The 20,562-nt window shown below is 39.3% G+C and overlaps 2 protein-coding genes and 1 non-coding gene across 4 annotated transcripts in view; 2 read left to right on the top strand and 1 right to left on the bottom strand.

Annotated features, from left to right (window-relative positions):
- SPDYA (speedy/RINGO cell cycle regulator family member A) overlaps positions 1-1,392 on the top strand; it is a 35,363-nt gene extending 33,971 nt beyond the window's left edge. Inside the window, exon 7 of the mRNA XM_029232657.1 lies at positions 1,081-1,392. Within this exon, the coding sequence (XP_029088490.1) occupies positions 1,081-1,169 (89 nt within the window). The 3' untranslated portion in view covers positions 1,170-1,392. The remainder of the gene's footprint in view (positions 1-1,080) is intronic.
- TRMT61B (tRNA methyltransferase 61B) lies at positions 1,049-19,773 on the bottom strand. Of its 2 annotated transcripts, XM_029232656.1 has the most exons (7): positions 19,000-19,732; positions 14,316-14,418; positions 11,120-11,310; positions 3,276-3,367; positions 2,341-2,567; positions 1,558-1,635; positions 1,049-1,478 (listed from the first exon to the last, which is right to left on the bottom strand). In XM_029232656.1, exons 1-7 carry the CDS (start codon positions 19,711-19,713, stop codon positions 1,435-1,437), a joined length of 1,449 nt encoding a protein of 482 aa, XP_029088489.1. In that variant the 5' UTR covers positions 19,714-19,732; the 3' UTR covers positions 1,049-1,434. The 2 variants fall into 2 exon arrangements, with proteins under 2 accessions (XP_029088489.1, XP_029088488.1); XM_029232655.1 differs by having other exon boundaries at positions 1,345-1,635; positions 19,000-19,773.
- Positions 16,618-16,690, top strand: TRNAG-UCC. Its single transcript has one exon. It is a non-coding gene; the product is annotated as a tRNA-Gly (tRNA).
- Positions 19,774-20,562: the final 789 nt, after the last annotated feature.

Below are 20,562 nucleotides of genomic sequence, written 5' to 3'. Positions count from 1 at the left end.
CATGTTACCACTTACTTCATGAAATCTTTCAATAGCACCCCATTTTTCTTAGGATAGACAAACTCCTTAACAGGTCTACAAGATCCTCCATGGCCTGACCCCTACCTATCTTTCAGTCAACCCCATCACTGGCCTTTTTTGTTCTCATTTTCCCTGCTGTAGTTAACTCTTACCTGCCCTTCAGGTCTCAGCTCAACTGACACTTGCACAGGTAATTACCTGATCAGAGCAAAACCTCTACTAAATCCTGTACTTCTCTGAAGTATTTATAACAGTTTTAGTTTTATATTTGTGTGATTATTTAATGTCTATCTCTAAAGTCTAAAAAGGCAGAGATTTTAGACTAAATTTTTCCACAGAACGAAAAATATGTAAAATGTTATTTAGAATATGTACATTATTTTAAGTAGTTCTAGCCTAAGGGATAAGTAGCATATATCCTCCCAGGCACTACTACTTCAAAACCTATAAAACATCTATATTTAAATAATAACTATAAGCTTATGTTTATCTGTAAAATATGGATAATCTTAAGGATGAGCTACACATATTAAATGAAAAGATATTATAACGTTCTTAAAACAATGTAAGGCACATGGTAAATGTAAGGCACATGGTAAATAACATTATTCATAGTGCCTATGAATAATAATAAGCCCTAGTCCTAATTAATTCATATGTATAAAAAGTGTATCTCTCCAAACATTATCTTTGGCTACGCCGTGCAGCTTGCAGGATCTTAGTTCTCCGACCAGGGATTGAACCTGGGCCACAGCAGTGAAAGCGCCGAGTCCTAACAACTGGACCACCAGGGAACTCCCCAAACATTTGATTTATATAACAGAATAATTCTGATGTTCTTTCAAACTGTTAAAATGATTCTGAGAAAGATAAGAGATTCAAGAATTGCTACATCTTTTGTTACAATTTTTAAGATAGTTATTCTTATCAGTTTTCCCCCTATTATTTACTATAGCCCAGATTTGTTATTTTTTAAGACACATACAAGCCATTAAAATATGTACTTAAAATACACAGATACCTAAAATTTATCTCAAAATGCATATTTTATTTTGGTAGCCAATGACCATCAATCAAACAAAGAAAAGAAAACTAATTTCATGAAGGAAGACAAATCTATGGAGTGGTTTACAGGAAGTGAAGAATGAGATGGCTCAACTAAACAAACTTGGAATCATTAACTACAAAATGTCAAACTAACTGCAAGACAAGTGTCAAAATGGGACATTTAAGCAGTTTCGAAATGTTACACATCTTTCTCTAGCTTTTGTTACTTTTCAAAATTACATGTAAAAGTTATACAAATCATAGTAGTAGCTAAGAATACCAATCTATGAAAGTAGTGATTTGCAATACAAAGTTCTATTTTGATATTTTTCTTCACATCTTCAAATCAGTTGTCATCTGAGGTACTCAGTTAAGTTGTGGTTTGCACTTCCTCAACTTGACAAGAAAAGCTAATTTGAAGGGAGGAAAAGGTAAGGTCATTGCAATTTTGAGAAGAAAACACCATATAATATAGCATGAAAAACTTACCTGTATGACCAGTTTGCCAGTGTATAGGTCTAGCAATATAGGGAAATGATCCATAGGGAAAATCAGAATGTGATTCTTCTGTTATAGAACAAAATATGTATTGTAAGCTACATAAAATATTTTATAATTTGTTCACAAAACTGTTAAAAAACAAATTACTGTCTTTTTCCTCTCAGACTTTTTTTTTTTTTTTTAGCATTTGTCTTGGAGCTATTCTGACAGTTATCTTACAGAAACAACTTGTCAAGGATGACATGATAAACCTATATATGGTTTTATAACCAAATGGATAAGCTCATATCATAAATCAATGGATGTCTGAAAACTTGTTTATGGCCTAAGTAATGTGTACATACAACAAGGACCTAAATTTAGTTCTTTGAAAAATTCCTAGAAGTTGCTTTTTGGAATATTAGCTATTTGCATATCGGGTCCTATTAAATTCTTTCCCTTCAGTGATAATCACTGATATAAATTTACAACATTCTTTACTATATTTAAAGTATTTCATAAGCCAATCCCCTTGTCACAAGTAAAATATGAATATTATAAGAAGTTCGGTTCTTCAAAGGTATCAGAGTTTTACATAAAAGGCAGGAAAAGTCATGATTCTGTCGCTTAAAAAATTTTAATTTAACAGAATAAATACCACATTTCAATTTCTATAGGAAAAACATAATAAATCCCTGAGAAATATTTTTATAATGTATTGCCCAATACATTCAGGAATGTATTCTCCATTTATTATTGCAAACACATGCATAAAATAAAACTGAAGCTCACCATGGTCATCTTCTTGAAACATCTCACCTTCAATTCTAATTTTCTTTTGAGAATGTAATTGTAAATCTCTGTTGATTTTAGGTTCCACTTTTTGAGGTAAAATTCCATTTTTCTGTTTTGCAAGGCAAACCAACCAATCTCTGACAATAACTTCACTTATCTTTTCACATGAGAGGGCAAGTTCACAGATGCGAATTCCATCTAAAAGTTCAATAACCTGTGTGATGCTTTCAAAAAAGTGAAAAATATAGTTTAAATTTCTACTACAACAATAACTTTATATTTAAGTTCACTATACCTCTTACGCCAATTTAAATGCTATGCTTAAATCAAAAGGGAAAAAATGTAAAAATGCAAGTTAGGGCACATAAGAGGAGAATACTAAGTAAAAACAATAAAGAGACTATAACATCATTGTTCACATTACACTTTTAAAAACTTTTCTTCTAAATTGTCAGAAGAAATATGCATCTTATATTACCATTTATGTAAAGGATGATTTAAACAGCAATATAACTGAATTTGGGACATATGCTGTTTCATAACAGTTTTTTTTTTTACTTTTTTAAAAATTTATTTATTTATTTTGGGCTGCACTGGGTGTTCATTGCTGCACGCAGGCTTTCTCTAGTTGTGGCGAGAGGGGGCTACTCTTCGTTGCGGTGCGCGGGCTTCTCATTGTGGTGGCTTCTCTTGTTGTGGCACATGGGCTTAGTTGCTCCACAGCATGTGAGATCTTCCCAGACCAGGGCTTGAACCCATGTCCCTTGTGTTGGGAGGCAGATTTTTAACCACTGTGCCACCAGGGAAGCCCTTCATAACAGTTTTACGAGATAACATATACACTTAACTCAGTTACAAAATGAACACTTTAGCCTAGTACTTAAAACAAAGCTGTGTTTAAAATAACATTACCAAAAAGTCACATTACTCACTTTGCTAGATATACAGCACATACACCACCCTGTTTAAGATTTGGGTATAAAACAGGCAAAGCAACTTGAGGATTCAGCATATCCAAAGCTACCTGTAGTGGGGGAAAGAGAATCAGACTGAGTTTTGTTTAAATAAAGCATGTGTTTTCTTTTCTTATTGAGGTGAAATGATACACTTTGGGAAAGCAATTACCCAGTTAAAGTATTTCATTTTTTAGAATGTAATACTAATGACTGTCATTTTACCCCTCTCAAAAAGGCATACTTATAATTATACAATTTGTCATAGTACTTGACTACATAAAAATTGTAATGGCATGTCTTGTACTTGGCAATATTGATAATACAGGAATCTTTAGCTATATTTTATACACATACCTAGATACACACAGACACACACACACACACACACACACACACACACACAGTTGCCCCTTGAACAACATGTGTTTGAACTGCGCGGGTCCACTTAATGCAAGGATTTTTTTCAATAGTAAACACTACAGTACTACACAATCTGTGGTTGGTTGAATCTGAAGATGTGGAACCCTGGATATGTTGGAACCATGGATAGGGAGGGCCGACTATAAGTTATACTCAGATTTTTGACTGCACATAGGAGTGGTGCCCCTAAACCCCATGTTGTTCAAAGGTCAACTGTGGGCTTCCCTGGTGGTGCAGTGGTTGAGAGTCCGCCTGCCGATGCAGGGGACACGGGTTCGTGTCCTGGTCCGGGAAGATCCCACATGCCGCGGAGTGTCTGGGCCTGTGAGCCATGGCCGCTGAGCCTGCGCGTCCGGAGCCTGTGCTCCGCAACGGGAGAGGCCACAACAGTGAGAGGCCCACGTACCGTGAAAAAAAAAAACAAAGGTCAAACTGTATATGTAAAGTTTCAATGCTTTAGTTCAGCTTTTGGCAATAGAAATTCACATTATCTCAAATATGTATTTTTATGTTCAAAAGTGTTGAATATTAATTTTAGAGATTCTAAAATTCAAGAATCATGTCCCTTGTTTCTTTACTCTTCATTCAGTTGCAGAATACAGGGCTGTATTCAAAAGATGTTGAATGAATGCAGAGTAAATGAAATTACAAAAAAATTCACTGAAAACAAAAATACAGTCAAATAGAAAATAAAGTGACTTACTGATAGATAGCTCTAGAAATCTAATGTAGTTGGCACATCATTATATTTACTAAATTAGAAATTATTCTGTTTATGTGTTTTAAAAAAACAGTAATAATGGGTCATCATTCATTATTAATTTATTCACCAAATATTTACTGAGCATCTACCATGTGCCAAGTATTTTGCTAAGTGGTAAAAGTATAATGGGAGCTTATATTCTATTTTGTTTCACAGGAACTTATATTCTAATTAAGGAATAGGCAGTAAACAAAAATCTAATAAATATGTAATTCAGAGGGTAATGAGTGACATGAAGAACTACAGGATTATAAAGGAGGACATGAAGGATAGAATGACAGGGCAGGGGAAGGAAGTACTATTTTATACATAGGCTGATCAGTGACGATACCTAAAGAAAATGATTAAGGTTACCCTGTGGAAATTGAGGGGGGAAGTGTGCTCCAGATTCAGAGGACAGCAAATACAAATGCTCTGAGGCTGTAGGATACTTGGTGAGTCTGAGAAGGCCACAGTCGCTGCAGTGGAGACAAAAGGGGGAAAGTGGTAAGAGAAGAGTTCTCAGATGGTGGGGATGTGGTGGGGATGGGGAGGGACAGATTATGCAGAATCTTACAGACTTTAACTTTACTCAGGAAGCGAAAAGTCACTGGAGAGTTTGAGACATGGTCTGACTTTTTAAACTTTTTTGAATGTGATAAACATAACATAAAAGTTGCCATTTCAAGTGTACAATTCAGTGGCATTAAGTACATGCTGACTTGGGCAAGGAAAGATGATGGTGACTTGCAATAGCAAATAGCATTGGATGTGATGAGAACACAGAGCCAATTAGAATGAGAACTGGCTGTCAGATGTGAGAGAAAGACGTGAGAGTGAATCCGGTGTTTGCATCCTAAGCTACAGAAAGGATGGAGATGTCATCTACTGTTGAGGAAGATAACTTAAGACAATGGGAAGAATAAGCTTGGGGAGAAATATTCGAGAATTCAAGATTTGGACACAAGTTTAAGATGCCTATTAGGGCTTCCCTGGTGGCACAGTGGTTGAGAATCCGCCTGCCAGTGCAGGGGACACGGGTTCAATCCCTGGTCCGGGAGGATCCCACATGCCGCAGAGCAACTAAGCCCGTGAGCCACAACTACTGAAACCCGTGTACCACAGCTGCTGGGAGCAACTAAGCCTGCTCTCCACAGCTGCTGAGGCCCACGCGCCTGGAGCCCGTGCTCCGTAATGGGAGAAGCCACCGTGATGGGAGGCCCACGCACCACAGCAAGGAGTGGCCCCCACTCGCCACAGCTGGGAAAAGTCCACGTGCAGCAAAAGGGACCCAATGCAGCCATAAATAAATGAATGAATAAATAAATAAATACTTAAAAAAAAAGATGCCTATTAGATATCCAAGTAAAGATCTCAATGACTAATCAAATGGCCAACGGTGTGGACATATTGGTCTCTGTGACTGTAGTTTTAGTATAGTATCAACAAGGACCAAAATAAGACTACCAAGAAGGCTGCCATTCCAAAGCTCCATGGCTCAGCTAACAACATTACCATTCATTAGCCACTCAAATCAGGAAATTACAGTCACTATTTCTTTACCTTGAATTCTTTTTTGAGAATCTGTGGGGTTTTGATGCTTTTATTTGGATTAAAATTATCCAGTCCTACAAATCTACCTCTTAGTATTTCTCAAATTCATCCTACTGCTAATGCTTTAGGTCAGGACCTCATCATACCTTGTTGAAACATTACAATAGCTTTCTACATAGACTATGTAAATTCCATTCTTTCACCAGAATTATTCTGAAACAGGAATCTGGACATTCTACTCCCCTACTTAAGAACTCATCAATAGTTTTCCATTATCTAAAAGATAATGTCCACATGTCCTAGCTTGATATACACACAAGTGTTCTTCACTATCTAGTCCCTCATGACTGTATTTGCATCTTCATCTCATTAGACCCAATTCTACAGCCATAATGTTTCATGCTTCTGAGTCTTTCTATAAATGTTTATATGTCTACCTTTTCTTCTATATCGAAACCTCCTTTAAATGTATAATTCATTTTTGTCTTAGCATAGTACACGGCACACAGCAGGTCTCTAATACATATTTGTTGAATCAAGAAAGTGGTTCAGTAATTCAGAGAAAGATGATAATCCTCCACTTAGATGATTAAGGTATATTCCATGGAGGAGACAACCTTTTATCTAAGCTTTGAAGGAAGAGTAGAATTTAAACAGGTAGGGACTTCCCTGGTGGTGCAGTGGTTAAGAATCCGCCTGCCAATGCAGGGGACATGGGTTCGAGCCCTGGTCCGGGAAGATCCCACATGCCGTGGAGCAACTATGCCCATGCGCCACAACTACTGAGCCTGCACTCTAGAGCCCGCAAGCCACAACTACTAAGCCCATGTGCCACAACTACTGAAGCCCACACGCCTAGAGCCGGTACTCCACAACAAGCGAAGCCACTGCAGTGAGAAGCCCGCACACTGCAAAGAAGAGTAGCCCCCGCTCGCCGCAACTAGAGAGAGCCTGCGCTCAGCAATGATCCAATGCAGCCAAATAAATAAATTAAATAAATAAATTTATTTTAAAAAATAAAATAAACAGGTAGAGAAAAGGGAAAAGGAGAAAACTAATAATGATGAAAATCATAGCTAATACTAATTTAATGCTTACTATATATCAGGTACTGTTCTACGCACTTTACAGAAACACCTCATTTAATCCTCAACAACACTATGAAATAGGTATTATTATTGATTACTATTCCTGTTTAATACATGAGGTGACTGAGGCACAGAAAGATTAAGTAATTTACCCAAGGTCATATTGGCTGTTATGGAGCCTAAGTGAACCAGGATGAATAAACTCCAAAACTTACTTCCCTCTATTCACTCCCTCCTTTTCTCTCCTCAGAGATAATCATTGTCCTGAAGTTGGTAATGTTGCCAAATAATTTTATGCTTCTACAACATACGTATATAGCTACAAACAATACATGGTACTGTTTTTAAAATTTTACATATATGTAGCCATTCCATACTTATTCTTGAATAATTCATTTTTCACTAAGTTCTATGAGATTTTTTTTTATTGGAGTGTAATTGCTTTACAATGTTGTGTTAGTTTCTGCTGTACAGTGAAGTGAATCAGCTATATGTATACATATATCTCCTCCCTCTTGGACCTCCCTCCCATCCCCCACCCATCCCACCCATCTAGGTCATCACAGAACATGGAGCTGAGCTCCCTGTGCTATACCGCAGGTTCTAACTAGCTATCTTACACATGGTAGTGTATCTATGTCAAATCTAATCTCCCAATTCATCCCACCCTCCCCTTTCCCTCCATGTCCACACGTCTGTTCTCTACATCTGCATTTCTATTCCTGCCCTGGAAATAGGTTCATCTGTACTATTTTTCTAGATTCCACATATATGCATTAATATACGATATTTGTTTTTCTCTTTCTGACTTACTTCACTCTGTGTGACAAACTCTAGGTCCATCCACATCTCTACAAGTGACCCAATTACGTTCCTTTTTATGGATGAGTAATATTCCATTGTCTATATGTACCACATAGTCTTTATCCATTCATCTGTCAATGGACATTTAGGTTGTTTCCATGTCCTGGCTATTGTAAATAGTGCTGCATTGAACATTGGGACATATGTGTCTTTTTGAATTATGGTTTTCTCAGGGAGATTTATTGATGTAGATACAGTACATTTATTTCACTATGTTAAATAATACCATTGTTAGTATTCCACCATGTCCATTCCTCTTTTGATGGTTAGGTTGTTTACAAAATGTATTAAAATTTGTTTAAAATCTTTTATTAGCCATTTTTTTCTTGTTCTGTTCTCTTTGTCTTTGTGGTTCAACACCTTTTTTTATTCATCTACCCTCATTTGAGATGGCAGGAGTATAGGCAGGTTATATAAAAAAGCTAAAGAAAGGAAGGTTGAGATCAGATTCTGAAGGACACCATAAATCTTTGAATAAAAAGTTCCTAATTGGTTTCTCAGCAGGAGAGTGACAGTATGAGAACTAGATTAGTCTAAAGATGAGGAGAATGGATTGGAAGTGTGAAGGCCCAGGAGGTGAGATGGCAGCTAGGAGAGGAATTAAGTAGTCAAGGAAGCAATAATCAACTAGGATAACAATAACCAGAAATCAAGTGGTGGGAACATGCATAGAAATTTATGTTTACTAGTATGGAGGTTCCTTAAAAAACTAAAAGTAGAGTTTCCATTCAAAAAGATACATGCACCCCCATATTCACAGCAGCCGAGATATGGAAGCAACCTAAATGTCCACTGATAGATGAATGGATAAAGAAGATGTGGTACATATACACAATGGAATACTACTCAGCCATAAAAAAGAATGAAATAATGCCATTTGCAGCAACATGGATGGACCTAGAGATTATCATACTAAGTGAAGTAAGTCAGAAAGAGAAAGATAAATACCATACGATATCACTTATATGTGGAATCTAAAATACAGCACAAATGAACTTATTTATGAAACAGAAACAGACTCATAGACATAGAAAACAAACTTCTGGTTACCAAAGGGGAAAGGGGGTGGGGGAGGGATGAAGTAAGAATTTGGGATTAACAGATACAAACTACTATATATAAAATATCAATAGATGAATAAGGTCCTACTGTATGAACTATATTCCATATCCTGTAATAAACCACAATGGAAAGGAATATGAAAAAGAATATGTATATATGTGTACAACTGAATCACTTTGCTGTACACCAGAAAATAACACAACATTGTAAATCGACTATACTTCAATAAAATAAATAAACAAACATCCTCTCCCCAAAGATATTTATGTTTACTATACACCTCTTGAGTTTTGGTCAAGCGCTACCTTCAAGCAGGACTTTCACCGACTGACAATTTTTAGAGACTTTCTTAAAGAAAGGAAAATTCTTCATGATCTAGCTTTAACTTAATAATTCTATATTATGAGTAATTTATTTATGAACACCAACTATAATTCTTTGCCCCAATAGTATATGACTCTTCCCCAGCAGCTGACAGTTCTCCTCCTTCTATATGCTCTGAGTATTCATCTGACACTATTATTCAAGAGAGATTCAATTGAAAAAATCTAGTAAGGAGTATTCTTTCCTTTGGAACAGGAATGGATGTTTCAGCAGGTTTCCACAAGGCTGTAACAATACTGTTAAAATCCTTTGTTGTGTTTCATGCTCATCAAGCAGAATTCTGATGACCAATTAAACTCCCATGTATCTGTGACGTTCCTATGGATGGCCCACATAGAACAAGTCCTCTTTCTGCCCTTATTGAGCTATATAATGTGCAAGCCAAACAAGGATGAGGAAAAAAAAACACAAACTGTGGTCCTTGTGTCCAGGAAGCTGTGCCACTGTAGCTATTGGCTTTAGTTATATCAGAGATAGGAAGCAGTCCTGATAAAAATCACCTCTTTGAACTTTACTTCATTTCTCACCTAGTTTCCCTTATAAAGTTCCTAAAATAAGCTTCCAATAGCCAATTAAGAAAAGTGAAGAAGGGACTTCCCTGGTGGCACAGTGGTTAAGAATCCACCTGCCAATGTAGGGGACACGGGTTCGAGTGCTAGTCCAGAAGATCCCACATGCTGCGGAGCAACTAAGCCCATGTGCCACAACTACTGAGCCTGCGCTCTGGAGCCCATGAGCCACAACTACTGAGCTCGTGTGCTACAACTACTGAAGCCCACGCACCCAGAGCCCATGCTCCGCAACAAGAGAAGCCACCACAATGAGAAGCACGTGCAACGCAATGAAGAGTAGCCCCTGCTCGCTGCAACTAGAGAAAGCCCGTGCGCAGCAACAAAGACCCAACACAGCCAAAAATAAATAAATAAAATAAATAAATTTATTTAAAAAAAAAAAAGAAAGAAAAGCGAAGAAGACTTCTTACCCAGACCTCAGTCCATAGTGTCAAGCCATGAACTGATAATGGCATCATCAAGGGTAAGGCAACTTAAACTAGAATTGTGAAACTCTGAGGTCATCTAATAGCACTATGGCCCATATCTCCACCATCACTGTTCACAGCTTAAAATGGCATTCTCTCGTCGTCTATCCTTTTATCTTCATACTACTCTGCTTCTCCTCCCCTAACTCAACCTCCCACTCCTCCCTCTCCTCACAAATCCCTCCACTCCACTTTCTGGAGCTTTGTTCACAATAAATATGCCTCTATCCTCAACATCTTTGACACTCCTCTACATCCTGACTTTAACTGTCTAAAGATGCCTCTTGCCTCTTCCCTCAAAACTGAAGGCTATTTATTCCCCCAAATCTCACAATATGAGGTCAGGTGCGGGGCTCAGTATGCTCCCAATGCTGCTTCCAAATTATTATTCCTTTATCCTAGAAACGTTGAAGTTCATGATGCTCAACTACTCCTCCTAGTATTTCATCGTTACCCCACATTTATTAACAACTTTGGCACCTAATTCAGTATATCTCTCTGCTCTGAATCCCACCATGATATTAAAGGAAAATATTCCTCCCACTCTTAGAGATAGAAATGGGGCAAATAATGAAGGAAGATCCTTTTCCATATAAAAGAAGCATGGTCCTTGTTTTCTTTGTACTCAGTATTAGGTAATATCATAGGACTACTTTAGAAAACTTACCGCATCAAATGTTAAAGATTTTATGTCTTCAGTTGCTCCTAAAATATCCTTATGAATAAAATCCACGTTGTCTGGCCACTCTTCTACATGACTCATTTTCCATGAATCACGCCAGTGTTTGTAATTCTTCTTAGCCAGTTCATGGTGGTCTTTTCTAATTTCAAAACTTATGACTCGTCCTTGTGATCCAACTTAATTTAAAAAAAAATCACGACATTACACAGTATTAATCGGTACATAAAGAATGTCAAAATTTTATTTTGCAAAGATATTACATGGATGTGAAAAAATAATTCAAATAGTTCAAGGTTACAAAAGTCTCTGCCCTATCCCAAATACCCAATCAATCTCCCTCATCAGAGACAATCATTCCACCATAGTTATTTACCCTTCCCGAGAAAGTCGCTGCCTATAGTACAAGTGTACAAGTATCTTTCTCTGTTTTTAACACACGTTGTTACCTATCATATATACTGTCCTGTACCTTCCTTCTTATTTACCAATGCCATTTCAGTGATTAATGATCTACTGCATTTTTTAAAACAGCTATTATGTTCCACTGTATGACTATGCCACAGTTTATTTAACCAGTCACCTACTGATGAACATTTAGCTTGTTTCTAGTCTTATGCTATAACAAACAATATTGCAATAAAAATTATTTTGCCTAAGTCTTTGTACACATGAGCCAGTATATCTATAGGATAAGTCCTAAAAATGGAATTGCTGACTCAAGGGATATGTGAATATTTTTATTTTGAAAATTATTACCAAATTGTCCTCCAAAAAAACAATGATACCAATTTACACTCGACCAACAATGTATTAGAGTGCCTATTTCTCCATATTCTCTCCAACAAAGAGTTATCAAACTTTTTACCTGTGTCAATCTAAAAACTGCATATAGTTTATCATTGTAGTTTTAATTTGCATGTCTTTTGGATGTCATATGGATGAAGTTAGGCCTTTCAGATACTTAAAAGATACTTGTTTGTTTGTTTTTTTAAATTTATTTATTTTTGGCTGTGTTGGGTCTTCGTTGCGGTGCTTGGGCTTCTCTTGTTCCAGAGCATGGGCTCTAGGTGCATGGGCTTCAGTAGTTGTGGCATGTGGGCTCAGTAGTTGTGGCTCGCAGGCTCTAGAGCACAGGCTCAGTAGTTGTGGCGCACAGACTTAGTTGCTCCGTGGCATGTGGGATCTTCCCAGACCAGGACTCGAACCCATGTCCCCTGCATTGGCAGGCGGATTCTCAGCCACTGCGCCATCAGGGAAGCCCCAATACTTGTATTTTTGTGTGTATCTGAAAAACTTTCAAACTATTTATCATAGTAATACTGCAGTTTCACAGAAAACTACTACATTTTAACTTACGGCAATTAATTTTCTACCCACCTCTATATGAGGTGATTTGATACCATTTGGAGGCTGTCCCAGATCAATCAGTCTATAGTTAAAATGAAGGGTTTAAATTGCAGCATGTCTCTTTAAAATGTAAGTCCAGCTGTAAGTCATCATGTTCTCAAGGGATAAAAATTAATGTTAATAGTAGCATAAGCTAAACACTTAGAAAATTATGGTGAAAATAAATCCATCCTGAAAGTAAAGAGCAATAATTTCTTGATCACTCATAGTTTGGGATTATTTATGCCATGACACTCCTCCAACACTATAGATATTACAAATACAAACATTCCTCTTGTTTCACAAATTTTTTATAAATTCACTTTGTCAAATGCATTTAGGAATCTGTCACAGATTGTGAAGAAATGGCTGCCTTTAACTATGCACAGAAAAGAGTCCAACAAAAGATGTGAGGAGCCCAAAATGAATTTCCTGACCCAGTATAAGATGGATTATGTTTGTATGTGATGACATTAGGTCAAAAAACAAAAGGTTTAAGTTTAATTCAGTATATGTCTATCTGTAATCTTTATAAAATCTACCCACATACACCTACAACTGCTCTAACAATGTTTATTAGCTAAAAAAGAATGCATTTATAAAACCAACATGAATGATTAAAAAAAAAAATCTACCAAAAGAGAATGCTGTCTATTACTAGGTGAGAAAGGGAACACTGCAGAGGCAGCCAAACAAGCCAAAGCCATCCTGACAATCAGAGGAATTAAGTGGTCAAAGGGAGCAATAATCAACTACAATAACAGTAACCAGAAATCAAGTGGTGGGAACATGAACAGATATATATGTTTACTATATACCTCGAGTTTTGATTAGGTGCTACCTTCAAGCAGTACTTTTACCGACTGACAATATTTAGAGACTTTGTTAAAGAAAGGAAAATTCTTCGTGATCTAGCTTTAGCTTAATAGTTCTATATTACGTATTAATTTATTCATGAACAGCAAAAATAATTCTTTGCCCCTGATAGTATATGACTCTTCTCCAGCAGCTGACAGCCCTCCTCCTTCTATATTCTCTCATACTGAGTATTCACTTGGCACTATTATCAACAAACACATGTACATGTGTGCAAGTACAAGAATGTTCAGAGAAGCACTATTCACAACGTTCAACTCAAATGCCCATCAACAGCAGAATGGATAAACTGTGCTCTACTTACAAAAATGGCAACTAACATGAAATAACCATCGCTGCATGCAATGGCTGAATCTCACAAACAGAACGTTGAATGAAAGCAACCAGATTCAAAAGAGTACAATACTACAGGATTCCTTTTATGTAAGATTCAAAACAGGCAAAACTAATCAATGGTGATAAAAGTCAGAGTGGTGGCTACCTTCTACCTTTGGGTAGGATAAGGACTGGGAAGGGATTTGAGGAGGTTTCAGTGGTACAATAACATTCCCTGTCTTGATCTGGGTAATAACTACGTGAGTGTGGTCACGATATAAAAATTCATTGAGGTATACACTTATGATCTGTGTACTTTTCTGTAGCTATGATATGTTCTAAAAAAAAATTTAGTTAAAAAAAAGCGTGGAGGGAGCAACAGAAAGCAAACAGAGAGAGGGTTAGACAGAGAATGACTTGAATAAATGCACAAAATGGAAAGAAAAACAGTTGCTTACATTTGATTTCAAGGAGAATGCTCTCTATCACAAAGTTATGTGAATATTTTCTGAAACATCTGTATCTATTTAACTTCCTGTTATTATGGACAGATTGAATGTTTTCTTTGTCATCTAAATTCAACTCATTTATCCCAATCTCTTACCTGCTTTGGATAAAAACAAGCTCATTCCACCAGAGCCTGAGCCAGCTTCCAAAACAGTATCACCTGGGTGGATATTCATCATCAACAGTATCATATTCATATCCTATGATTGAAACACAGCATGGGTGACTCTGTGACCAATAAATATGTACTAAGCACCTAGGCTTACAAACACTATGTTGGACTTGGAGAAAAGAAGTGAAAAAAAAAAAAAAAGGATTAAACTCTGGCCCTGCCTACCAAAAGTTTATATTTTACTTGATGAAATGAGAGATTCAAGAATCAGGTAGCAAATACAGAAGCACTTCAGTATAATATTGAAATTACAGAAAATAAGTAAGAATAGGAGCTCAGAGAAAGGAGAAATCAGCAGACTGCCCTACCTTAAAGACATAGAGAATTTAAGGAAACAGTCACAAAGTAGAAACAGTTTTAAACAAAAAAGAGGTAGAGTAATAAACACAGTTTGCCCATCTCAGGAGGAGCGGTAAGGAGAGACCTGAATCCATGCTAACGCATCTGAACTTAACCTGGTAAGTAACTGGGGCATGTCACTGAGGTAATATTAATGGCATTTTATAAAGATTAATCTGTAAGACGAATACAGGATGTACTAGAATAGAAAAAAATTAGAGGTATAAAAACAAGTTAGGAAGTTATTACATAATCTCTGCATGAAATGGTGAATGCTCATTTAGAATTAGGATACCAGGAATAGACAGGAGGACTCATTTGCCAAACTTTATAACTAAAGAATTGTTTTGTTAACAGGAATATCATGCATGATAGTAGTAATAGCTGTTTATTGAAACTTCACCAGGTGCCAGGCTTCTGTTAACTATGCAAACTGCTTTCAAACATTATCTTGTTTAATCAGAATGCTAATATGAGAAAAGTATCACCATCCCCATTATAAGGATGAGAAATCAAAAAAGTAATTTGCCCAAAGTCACACAGCCAGGAATCAAGTGGGCAAGTCAGGGGTAGACCTGATGTTGAACTCCCAAACAACTCCTAACCACGCTGTTGATCATTTCACTATATATTACAAATGCTATAGAGAGAGAAAATTTTAAATGTTAGCATTTATTTCAACAGCCCCCCAATAACAAACCTTTCGAAGTTGCTAATAGGCAGCACATCTGATAAGGTTTTACTATCTTTTCCTTCTCTGGCAAAAGCTGCTGTGAAAATTCTAAAAGAAACAGGAGGTTTTCTAGGATCCTCTGTTGAGTCACAACAAAGTTGTGTATTAAATATAGGTTTGGATGCATAAGAAACTATTTAACAGGTACAGTTATCTAATTAAAAGCCAAAATGTATTTTCTTTTTTTTTTTTCTTTTGCGGTACGCGGGCCTCTCACGGTTGTGGCCTCTCCCGTCGCGGAGCACAGGCTCCGGACGCGCAGGCCCAGCGTCCATGGCTCACGGGCCCAGCCGCTCCGCGGCATGTGGGATCCTCCCGGACCGGGGCACGAACCCGTGTCCCCTGCATCGGCAGGCGGACTCCCAACCACCGCGCCACCAGGGAAGGGAAGCCCTCAAAATGTATTTTCTGAAATGATGGACTAAGGCTTGAACCAAATGATACTTAGACACATAATTCTTAAGGTGTATTAGTCAAAAAGTTTCATTAACAAATTCAAAGTCTTTCAGACATACATATCCTCTCCCATCTGCCAGGCACGTGGGAGTAGAGGTGGGAGGGGGCACAGATAACTTCACACAGGAGTGGGAGGCAGCTCCAGTAGCCATTTCAGTGAAATGCCCTGGAGAAGGCCGTTCTATTTCCTTGGCTATTTCATATAAGACTAGAATTATAAAATTAAAAAAAAAAAAACGTTAGCACACTTTAACTTTTGCTTCCTGCCATTCAGGTTACCTGGTCTCCATGGAATGAGGTTGGAGCCCATTTTACACATCCTAGCGATTTCAGTCCAAAACTGGGGTGGGAATAGCATTTATTCATTTCCTTGCCTCTTTTCAAAAGGGATTTGAAGCTTCTGGGAGACTCCTCTGAAGTTATGAAATATCACTCTGAGTTTTCTTTACATTTTAAAACTTTAGGCTTTCAAACAATCTTTTCAGACTTTTTCCTTTTTTTCCTTGGCAGGAATTTTAATCTCTTCCCTAACTAATTCAACAACATAAACCTAATCCTCAGCAGAAGGTTTTAATAACTGGGCTGCACGTTAGTCTTAAGTGGCAACAATTCCTCCTCTCCCATGGTTCTTATATAAGTATTCCAAACACGCAAATCAGCAGAAAAGATTAATTTAAAAATTTAGGGAGTGTTGGGAATTCCCTGGCGGTCCAGTGGTTAGGACTTGGCACTTCCACTGCTATGGTCCCAGGTTCAAACCCTGGTTGGGGAACTAAAATCCCGCAAGCCACAGGGTGTGGCCTAAATAAATAAATAAATAAAAATAAAATAAAAATAAAAATTTAGGGAGTGTTGCCATTTATACTTCTACTCCAAACCTAAAAGTGCTTGATATTGACCCCTGTGAAATGTTCACACTTTACACGTAACTATTAGGAAGTTTATCCAAAATTGCTCCCTCAGGCCAACTTTTAATATTAAGATAAAACTACATAATTCTACGGAGGAGACCAGCTTTCAAAAGTCAGTGGAGGGACTTCCCTGGTGGCACAGTGGTTAAGAATCCTCCTGCCAATGCAGGGGACGTGGGTTCGAGCCCTAGTCCCGGAAGATCCCACATGCTGCAGAGCAACTAAGCCCGTGCACCACAACTACTGAGCCTGCGCTCTAGAGCCCGTGAGCCACAACTACGGAAGCCCGCGCGCCTAGAGCCTGTGCTCCACAACAAGAGAAGCCGCCGCAATGAGAAGCCCTTGCAGTGCAAAGAAGAGTAGCCCCCACTCGTTGTAACCAGAGAAAGCCCGTGCGCAGCAGTGAAGATGCAAAGCAGCCAAAAATAAATAAAATAAATAAATTTATTAAAAAATATACATATATATAGACTGGATTCCTACTTAGAACCTTCCAACAGTCACCCAATGCACATGGAATAAAATACTCATATCTCCAACCACAGCACATCTCATACCATTCTCTCCCTCACCTAACCCACTCAGCCCGCAGCAGGAACTCTGCAATACTCTTCCCTTTGCAAGCACTCTGCTTCTAGATCTTTGCAAGGCTGGCTCTTCCTTAATTAGTTTATCAGATGTACCTCCTCAGAGACCTTCTCTAACCACCTGACATAAAGTATTCTCCTCCCCCAGGTTACCCAACACAATGTTATTGTTAATCTACTTGTCTTCATGGCACTTAGCACTACCTGAAATTATCGAATTCTTTCATTTACTTGTTTGTTCCTTGTCACCTCCTCTAGTACATAAGGTCTATGTTGAGAGCAAGGACTGTGGTTCACCGCTTCACCTCCCTAAAATAGTGCCCTGAATATATAAGGTAGGCGAGTATTTACTAAAGAAATAATGAATGATTCCTCATCTAGGACTAGGAGGAGGAGTTGTTACAAAGGAACATTCTGCTCAATGGTCTGACTGTGACTAATGATTAAAATAAACCACTAGCAATGGATGATTAGGGTAAGATCGTAACAAGAAACTAGGTAGGTAATTTACTTATAAATAATATTCCTTTTATGTTTAGTGTCTAATTTTAGCTGTTTTCATATAAAATTTTTTTTTCTAATGGGAAAAGCATAGTGAGGGCTTCCCTAGCAGCGCAGTGGTTAAGAATCCGCCTGCCAATGCAAGGGACACGGGTTCGAGCATTGGTCCGGGAAGATCCCACATGCCACGGAGCAACTAAGCCCATGCGCCACAACTACTAAGCCCGCGTGACACAACTACTAGACCCCGTGTTCCGCAACAAGAGAAGCCACCGCAATGAGAAGCCCGCGCACCACGACGAAGAGTAGCCCCCACTCTCCGCAACTAGAGAAAGCCCGTGCGCAGCAAAGACCAAATGCAGCCAAAAATAAAATAAAATTTAAAATATATTTAGGGCTTCCCTGGTGGCACAGTGGTTGAGAGTCCGCCTGCCGATGCAGGGGACACGGGTTCGTGTCCCAGTCCGGGAAGATCCCACATGCCGCGGAGCGGCTAGGCCCGTGAGCCATGGCAAATGAACCTGTGCGTCCGGAGCCCGTGCTCCGCAACGGGAGAGGCCACAACAGTGAGAGGGCCCGCGTACCGAAAAACAACAACAACAACAACAAAAATATATATATATATATTTTTAAAAGCATAGTTTAATATCTATTGTTGACAAAATATACCTCTAACAACATGCCTGATTAAATATGATGCTTAAAATATCGCCACAGTGGTACTAAAAAATTGTCCCCAAGAGTTCAACGTTCTCTTGAATGCTGAACTCGCAAACTTAAGAATTATGGGGAATAAATACACATTCTTACTGCCTAGTGAGTCCACATCACTCTATATAGTAAATCACTTTACAGATCCGAGAATCGAGGCTCCCAAGTTAAAATTAAAATCTGGCTATTTCTTCCTAAAATTAGTAATCATAAAATATGTAAAAGTCATAGCCATTGGTTAAAAAAGAAAGTGAGAACAATAAAAACTTGAAACGTGTTGAGATGTGCTTTAAGTACATTAATCAGGTCTGTAGTACTGCATCCGTTTTGCTCTTGGTGGAACCAAATGAACCTAACTCCCATCGCATTACCTTAGGACATGTTATGGCAGGCCCTCTTTGCATCAGTAATACATAGTCTTCCAACGCTGGCCTCCTCAGCATGAAGTGCTTACCAGAGGAACTCCTCAGTATCTGGCCGGGGAACTTCCCCACGATCTCGCTGAACGGGACTGCCCCCCAGATACTATTTAAGTGTCCGGCATTGCTCAACCTAAATAATTTTTTAAATTGTGTTTCTCTCTTCCCAGTCTCAGCTAAAATCAGCTCCCCAGCCCGAAAAGGCACCTCTCGGGTAGCTGACCGGGAAGAGGAGACGTGAAGTTCGTCATCCTTGGTGGCAGGCTGGGCCAAGGCAGGCAGTGAGGGACCCCCGGATCCCTGTTGTGCGGGACCCGACTGGCCCTGGTCTTCACTCGAGCCCTCGCGCTCTCGAGGGGGTGACTCCTTTCGCGGCGTCGGTAGTCTGAGGCTTTCCAGTGACGAAAGACATCTGGTCCCAAGTCCCCGGACGAGCGGAGGGAGAGATGGAGGCGACTCTGCGTCTGGGGCTTTCCTCTGTGCCGCCTCGCGCTCTCCTTCTTCATCTCGCGCGTCTCTAAACGAGAATTTGCAACACAATAACCGGGCTCTCTCGAAGGCCTCTTGCCCAAGGCAGCGCAGGAATGGACAGGTCCCGAACCCTGGCCACCTCCGGAGACGCCTCAGCGGTAGCAAGACCAGACCCAGGCGCCTGGTTGACAGCATGACGACCCGCGCTGGCGACTGTCGCAGGGCCGAGGCTCCGCCTCTCGCTGCGCGCAGCATTGACGCAGCTGCCTGGGGGATGGACAGCTATTTCGCCGGAAGAACTCCGCTACAGCGCGTGCGTCCCGAGGAGGCGCGCAGCGGCCGAGTTGGCAGCCTGGAGTTCCGTGAGGTAGTTGCTGAGTAACTGTCCCGGGAGCGGGCCTCTTTCCCGCGCAGGGGCCCATTTTCCTCTTTGGAATGTGTGCAGAGTAAACAGTTTACTGCTGACAAATCTCCACCAGCCTCGTCCGGGGACGAGAGGATTAAGAGAGACACAGCCTGTCAAAGCGTTGTCTAAGCTGAAGTCCTGTACCAGGGTTAGTTAGCTCGCTGGTAATCAGGAGCAGGAACGTCAGTCGGTCACCATAAGTAAAACTGGCCCCGAGATGCGTTTTTATAGACTGCAGCTGGACGTGCCACCCGCTGACTGGAGCTTGTTTCCCAGCTGACCGCCTCCTTCCCCCAGTCCGAGCGAGTCCCTTTTGACTGGGCTCTGACCACCTGCATGCCCTCCCCAGGCCCAGAGAGTCGGCGACCCTAGATTAAAGTGACTATTCGCTGTGTGCTCATTTTACAGAATTGTTTTTAATCATTAAAATATAATAGTTAACTAAGTGTTTTACCCTCCCCAAAACTAAGTAAAATTATCTTAAAATGGGAAAAGGCCAATGTTAAAACAGGGGTGGCGGGGTAGAGGGGTGTTATAGGCTCCATTTCATCCCTCCCAAGTTCATGTATCGAAGTCCTAACCTTCAGTACCTCAGAATGGGACTGTATTTGGAGATAGGGTCTTTAAAGAGGTAATTA

Source organism: Monodon monoceros, unplaced genomic scaffold (assembly GCF_005190385.1).
Source record: "Monodon monoceros isolate NGI ecotype Baffin Bay Population unplaced genomic scaffold, NGI_Narwhal_1 Super_Scaffold_19, whole genome shotgun sequence".
Classification (NCBI taxonomy): domain Eukaryota; kingdom Metazoa; phylum Chordata; class Mammalia; order Artiodactyla; family Monodontidae; genus Monodon; species Monodon monoceros.
Note: the sequence above shows the minus strand (reverse complement) of the source record. Positions and strands in the feature narration are given on the sequence as shown.